Source organism: Chondrus crispus, genomic scaffold (assembly GCF_000350225.1).
Source record: "Chondrus crispus Stackhouse genomic scaffold, scaffold_26, whole genome shotgun sequence".
Taxonomy (NCBI): Eukaryota; Rhodophyta; class Florideophyceae; order Gigartinales; family Gigartinaceae; genus Chondrus; species Chondrus crispus.
Window position 1 is genome coordinate 247,184 of NW_005179159.1, and position 6,623 is coordinate 253,806.

The 6,623-nt window shown below is 49.7% G+C and overlaps 3 protein-coding genes; 1 reads left to right on the forward strand and 2 right to left on the reverse strand.

Moving 5' to 3' along the window:
• Positions 1-552: 552 nt before the first annotated feature.
• CHC_T00004950001 (hypothetical protein) lies at positions 553-2,287 on the reverse strand. XM_005716719.1 is given in 2 exon segments: positions 553-754; positions 755-2,287. The coding sequence occupies 1 exon segment, from the start codon at positions 2,285-2,287 to the stop codon at positions 755-757; it is 1,533 nt and encodes a 510-aa protein (XP_005716776.1). The 3' UTR covers positions 553-754.
• A 1,113-nt stretch (positions 2,288-3,400) lies between these two features.
• Positions 3,401-5,810, forward strand: CHC_T00004951001 (hypothetical protein). XM_005716720.1 is given in 2 exon segments: positions 3,401-3,823; positions 3,824-5,810. 1 exon segment carries the CDS (start codon positions 3,401-3,403, stop codon positions 3,821-3,823), a length of 423 nt encoding a protein of 140 aa, XP_005716777.1. The 3' UTR covers positions 3,824-5,810.
• A 38-nt stretch (positions 5,811-5,848) lies between these two features.
• On the reverse strand, positions 5,849-5,941 carry CHC_T00004952001 (hypothetical protein). Its single transcript, XM_005716721.1, has one exon. The coding sequence runs from the start codon at positions 5,939-5,941 to the stop codon at positions 5,849-5,851; it is 93 nt and encodes a 30-aa protein (XP_005716778.1).
• Positions 5,942-6,623: the final 682 nt, after the last annotated feature.

Consider the following 6,623-nt stretch of genomic DNA (forward strand, 5'->3'; position numbering starts at 1 on the left):
GCTGGGGGAAGCATCGAGTGCTAGATCGGCTGTTGCAGCGAAGGTGGTCGGGATGGAGTTAGTGATAGCCATGGGCATGATTGCGCTGTTCCGTCTGTGTGTTTGATACAGTGGGCTGCTCTCATCCGGGGTTGTGTATGTTGGATACATTACATTTTCCATTCCCTGAATGATGGGCATGTCATTCAGTGCCTGCCTCCATGCAGGGAATTTGTTTCCGTTGGGGATGAGGGGGGGCAGGCGGGCTTGGATCCTGTGATCGTGCAGCTGTGCTTCTTCGGGCTTTGCCATGGTGATGGCTGGTGTATTTCTGTCGGCTTGTGGGGCGGGAGTTTGGCCGCTCTCGACACTGGATCGTGGAGGAGCTTGATGTGGGCTCTCGACGAGTGTTTGCGGAGGCGTGGCGGGGTTTCCTGGGACGTATTCTAAGCGGCTTGGGGTGGTGTTGCTCGCTTGGTTTTCTTGTCTGTGACGTGGTGACCGTCTTGGATGTCTTCCCGCGTTGTGGTGATCGTCTTGCAGCGGTTCTTGCGTCGGGTCCATAACCTGTGGTGCAGGAACGATACCCTTCGTTTACTCTCTGATCCGGCTCCCTCTACACTAAGTACGGCGGCCACTTGCCGTCGTAGGTGACACGATATCCGTGTGTGATGTGTACTACGTGTATACGTGTATAGGTATTATCACAAAAAATGATATGATATGAGGGCATTTGCTGTCTTGACACAAGACACAATTCATAGTCTTTGCTGTCCTACGCAATATGGCCGCACTCCAACACTGCGTTAAACCCATTTCTGTTCCTTTCTATTCTCAAAGATTCTCCCCAGTGCTCTGCTATGACCGCAGATTCTGTGGCCGGTTCTTTCCATAATGTCACCTGACCCATTAAAACTGCCCAGAACAAGTTCGGACATCTTTCGGCGACTTCCTTGTACAACTCAGCTTCCTTCGAGACCATCTGCTGTCTGTGTTTCCTAGCGCCGTTCCAATACTTCGCAGCCACTGCCATGTCAGCCACGTCATTAAAGCCCCGAGATACCGTCAAGTTCTTGGCCATCCTGATGATATCGTCAGAAGCCCCCATCAAACGCTCGATCACTTCTGGCTGATACAGCGTTGACGCACATCGTAGAAAAAAGGGACTGTTCTTGATTTTCGCAATCCCATTCTCTTCCTGGATGGATGCTACCATATTCGCGACAGTGGTGCCACTACGGCCGGATGCGGCCCTATTGGCACGAGAACCCCGCCCCGTTGTTCTCTTCTTGGCTTTCGGGGCATTGCGATTGGTTTCATCGCGTCTCGAGCTTTCACGCGGGCTCTCCTCCAGGAGGGTCTGTTGAAAATAGTTGTAGGCTGCTCGAAGCTCGCCTCTACCGTCAGAGCCTAGATCGCTTTCACGGAGTATCGCGATGATGCCATGGAACGAAGACTCGTCTGCGTTACATTTGTAAAGCCTGGAAACTTTAACCATCATTTTCCATCCCCTCCTCCCGCTTTGCGCTCCAACCTTCATGAACATGGCCTGGTTGTGGTTTGTTAAGAAGACGCACCCATTTTTCGTATGCATGGCGTACGTCAAAGCCTGCGACATCATTCTCACGTACCAAGTCTTCCCCCCTGCCTTGTATCCGTCATTGTGTGCTGCGGCAACATGCTCCGCAGTATTCCCAGAAACAAGAATGTGAGTGAGCGGCATTGAAGGCCTTTTGACCTCTCCTGCCACTAGGATGACTGGTTCTTGATTCCGGTGATGACTTCCCGAAGCAACAGTGCCCAGGGAACGACGGAAGACCAAATCAATCTGTGGTGCCCCACCATACCGGAACACATCAGATGGCATAGTTGCATAGTGACCACAGCTAATGAGTATTTGATTATGGTCGAGCTTTCCGTAAACACGAGCCACAGAACTAGAAGCATTCAAAACAATAGATGACGTATCAGCCTCTGTGGTAATGATGTAATTACGTGTTAATTGCCATTTAGCTCCATCAAACATGCCTCCAACCGCCGCACTTTCGGTGCCGGATAAAGAAGCGATGGTATTCTTGGAATCCCTTCGTGCAGTTCTCACCTTCCTATGAAAGTCGGACCATGCATAAAACCTTGTCTGCTCTGGTAAGATCCCTGTCAGAATGTTATTCGTGCTTGTATGCCCCGTATAGACGTAAGATATGAGCGGACGAGTTGGCGGAAGCTGCAGGTTAGCGAAATAGTTCTCATCTTGTTCTCTAGACCAAGAGCCCGGTGTGTATGGAGATGGGGGGTACGGGTATGCCATATTCAGGAGAGGATTAGGGAGGGGTCAATCTCAAAGGAGTGTCTGGTGTAGACCTGTCACTTCGATGGGCTTCGGTATATCGGCGGTTGAGCCCACCAAAAAACAGGCCTTTATACAGTAAGGTCCTGAACAAGAAGAGATTATCGGCCCATGTCTGCCTTTGCGCAAAGATCGCCTGGCACCCGCCTGCCAACATAGGACATTTGTGTGCCACGCTTTTTACTCAAACATGGAGTGCGTCGCAGGGTTTAGGTCGTCAGGGCATCTCAACCACAGGGTGAATAGTGAATTCTCTTCCAAAATTTCCATTTCTGTAACAGCGCACACTCGACCGCAACGTAAAACGCATGGGAATGAAGTTCCTTTTCTTTTCATCATGCTCGTGATACGTTGCCCGTAATACGGTACAGTACTATGAAGCGTAGTGCTGTGTCCGAAGTCACCAAAAAGTAATGATTTGGTCACCATCTAGAGCACGCCAACCCCCCGCTTCCCGTTCGATTCCGCGCAGATTCGTTCTCGGGAAAGGCATAAAAACATCACATCAGACCTCTCACAGCATGTTCGGGACCTTTTAGCCCGTTTCTGCGTCATAGCGAATTGCATTGCTTGTGGCTGCAAGTGCTACAAGCATTACCAGGGGCAAAACGGGAACAGAATAAGGAAAGAAGACCTCCCTTCGTGCCTGGATTGCCATCTGTTAGGGCCCATTTTCGGGCTCATATTTCACAGCCAAGCGATTCATGAAAGTACAGGTACACCTGATCACAGTATTTAACCTGGGCCAGGTTAATTTTGAAGCTCATATTTCCAGATGCACTCATCAAATAATCTAGACCATGTTAATTTTGAATCCAGGCCAATTCCTGTGGAATTCCAAAATAATCTGGACAATTTTATTTTTTGGTGATATATTTAACCTGGACGCAGTCATCATACGCATTGCCACGACTCTTCATTCGATTGGAGCACCATCAAAATTATTGCGATGTTCCGCAATAAAACTCCCTAATGGCCTGTAGCTCATGGGACAGCTGCTTTTCCTCCCACAAACCGTTTTAATTTAGGGCCAAACCGGTTCGAATCATCCGTAATACTGTATTAGCCGGCAATATGATAAGCCGAGGAGGAGGGCTGGTCACAACAATTAATCTGGACCAGATTAATTTTGAATCCATACTATTTTGTGTGTCTAGGTTAAATACTGTGATCAGTGTAGCGGTCCTTAATTTAGAAGGGTACAAGTGGGCTCCGTGCGCGCTTTGCGCGCCGAGCCAAATCCCTTCTTTCTCCGCTCCTCGCCCCGCACCTCCCGCTCCGCCGTCCCTTCGTCTCTGGTCCACCATCGTTGCCGGCGTTCCCCGCCCCGCTGCTCCCCCGTCCTCTTCGCTACTGCTCTCGTCCTCTCTCCGGTCTTCGTCGCCCCTTTCCCCCTCGTCCTGCCACGCGTACCGCCCCTCCGTGCTCACTCTGGCTGCAGGTCGCGCCAGGTCGCAGCCAGCGCAGCAGAGCCGAATTTCTAAGCTAATGGAATAAACAGGGCCAGCTATCTTGCCCTTGCACTGGCGTGGTACGCTTCTTGTCAGACCTACCCAACTCTACTGCCTTATGAACAACGATTCGTGTGAAAGGGAGCTGATGAAAGAGCAGAAGCGGACAGATGTTGGAGGCCTTTTTTTACGACAAGCCTCGTCAACGTTCTGAAGATCAGCCAGGTGAAAGTTCTGAACGGATCGCTCCTTTTATAAGTTCCTCCTTCTGAGATATGGTGTATCCGTTCCCCCATTTCCATACAAACCGCGTTCTTGGTCTAGAGAACAAGGTGAGCACTATTTCGTTAACTTAAAGCTTCCGCCCACTCGTCCGCTCGTCTTTCCCGTGTAAGAGGGGCATTTGAGCGGAGGTAACATATTGGTTGAGATTTTACCCGAACGGGCAAGATCTAGTGCTTGGCCCGACTTTGGCGGCAAGGTGAGAATTTTACGTAATGATAGCAGAAATCTTATCGCTTTTCTCGCCGGCAACGAAAGTGTAGAGATTTGACACATTTACTGGAGCCAAAAAGCGATTAACAAGGAAATACATTATGGCCACAGAAGCTGATGCATCGCAAAATTGTCTCGAATGCTTCTGATTCTATGGCCGGTTTTACGAAAAGCTTGACAACAAGCAAACTATCGCTACTGCTGGTCAAAACAAACGCATGCCATCGTCTTTGTTCCGGTATGGTGGGTCGCCACCAATGGATTTAATCTCCCGTCGATCTCCAGCCTTTCTGTTTTCGAAAGATATTGACCAGAATCACGAACGAATCATTTTAGTGGCAGGAGTAGTGAAGGGGCCGTCAATGCCGCTTACTCGAGCTCCTGCCCAGGAGAATGCTTCAGTGCATGTTGCCGCGGCGCACAATGACGGATACAAAACAGAAGGGAAGATATGGTACGTGAGAATGATGTCGCAGGCTTCGATACACGCTATGCATACGAAGAATGGGTGCGTCTTCTTAACAAACCACTGGTTTCTTCGTTGTGGCACAACGACGCCATGTTCATGAAAGTTGAAGCGCACAGCGAGAGGAGCGGATGGGAACTGAAGGTCGAGGTTTCCAGGCTTTACGAGTGTAACGCGGACGAGTCCTAGTTTCATGGCATCATCGCGGTGCTCCGCGAAAGTGACACCAGCTCTGGCAGCAGCGATGAATTGCACGTAGCGTTCAATGATTTTCAACAAACTCGTCTGAGGAAGAATCCGCGTGAAAGCTCTGGGCCCACTGAAAGTAGTCGCAACGTTTTGAAACCCGACAAAATGAAAACGGGGCTGGGCTCTCGTGTCAATGACGCGACATCTGATCGTAGTGGCACCAAAACTGCAAACATGGCAGCATGTATTCAGAACAGACATAAGCGTCCGAAACCCCAGGACAGCGCATTTTTTGAACATGATGCAGCACTGCTGCACCAACCAGAACGGATCCGCCGTTTAATGGGTGCCTCAGATGACATCATCACGACGGACAGGCATTCGCCAGTGTTGCGGAGCTGGAATGGTGACATGGAAGTAGCCGTGAAGTACTGGAACTGCGCTTGCCCAGAAGGATTAGATATGATCGTGAACGAGGCTGAGTTGTTCGGGGAAATCGCGGAGAGGTGTTCACACTTGTTAGGGACGGTGTTACCGCGTGTAGTGGCACTCTGGAAGGAACCGGTAACGGACACAGTGGTTGTGACAGAGCATGTGGGAGAATCATTGACCATGGAATCAAACGAAAACGAGCTCAATGAAGTGTTGAGGTGTGGGAATGTCGTGCTTGACAGCAGAGATAGTGAATTGCTAACACAAGCGGCGCACGAAGCACTTAAAGAGCTTCACGAGACTGGATTGCGACACATGGACATCGGCACGCGGAACATGAGGGTGAGACGAGAGATGGATAAGAAGGGAGTAGTGACCTGGAGGGTGCGGTTTATTGAACTTGGGCGGGCGTACTTTTCACAGGATGACCGTGATAAAGGACAGGATGAGAACGATCTACGACGTGCATGTGCCACCAAGTTCAGTAGATCAACATGTGACACTGCCGCACCCGTGGATTCCAGCGAATCGACGAGTGACGACGAGAATGAGGATTGTTTCCCTTAGAATACGGTACACCATATCTGGTGCATAACCATGTACAACAGTCGTCCTTGACGAATAGCAATAGCACAGCGCAGTGGGCAGTAAAAAGGAGGTTGTAGTCCTATCGAGGACACCAAATTTCAGAAGACGGTCAACTCATGTGCGGCCGATTGTCAGTAACAGACTGCAGGATGTAGAACGACAAGAAGATCAACAGCATTGAAACCTCTCCGCAAATTAGCAGTGAGCTTCAGACTATCTGATCACTTCAGTTCATTCCGACATGTAGTGACCATGTTTGGGATACACGTGCGTTACCCGGCTTTCACGTGCAAACTGCACAGAGAACTTCGGTGTAATACGCATGAAGCGCCTGTTGTATGAAAAGGATCTACACGGGTGACGACATACACGCCAAGACTCTTTACCAAACAAATTGATGCTTTCTTTCATCTCGGAAAGAGTGTCTGACTGCGATCTCTCTGTTCTCTACCGGACGTGCAAATGAGTAGTTTCAATAACCCGTCGAAGGGTAATGTGGAATAGCTTCACGTACAGTATTCCTCACTTGTCCTTCATTCCAATCTTTCCCTGCATTGAATGTGAGATGCCACGCGACAAAAAACTGTGAAACCAAATTCTACCTGTGAGAGCACACGTGCGCGGTTTGATCTGAGTACTTAACAGATTGCGAAGAGCATGGCTACTATTCTCATAC

Bases quoted from the DNA above. Each gene is read 5' to 3' on its own strand.
- CHC_T00004950001 (XM_005716719.1), bottom strand. From the start codon at position 2,287: ATGGCATACCCGTACCCCCCATCTCCATACACACCGGGCTCTTGGTCT.
- CHC_T00004951001 (XM_005716720.1), top strand. From the start codon at position 3,401: ATGATAAGCCGAGGAGGAGGGCTGGTCACAACAATTAATCTGGACCAG.
- CHC_T00004952001 (XM_005716721.1), bottom strand. From the start codon at position 5,941: ATGGTGTACCGTATTCTAAGGGAAACAATCCTCATTCTCGTCGTCACT.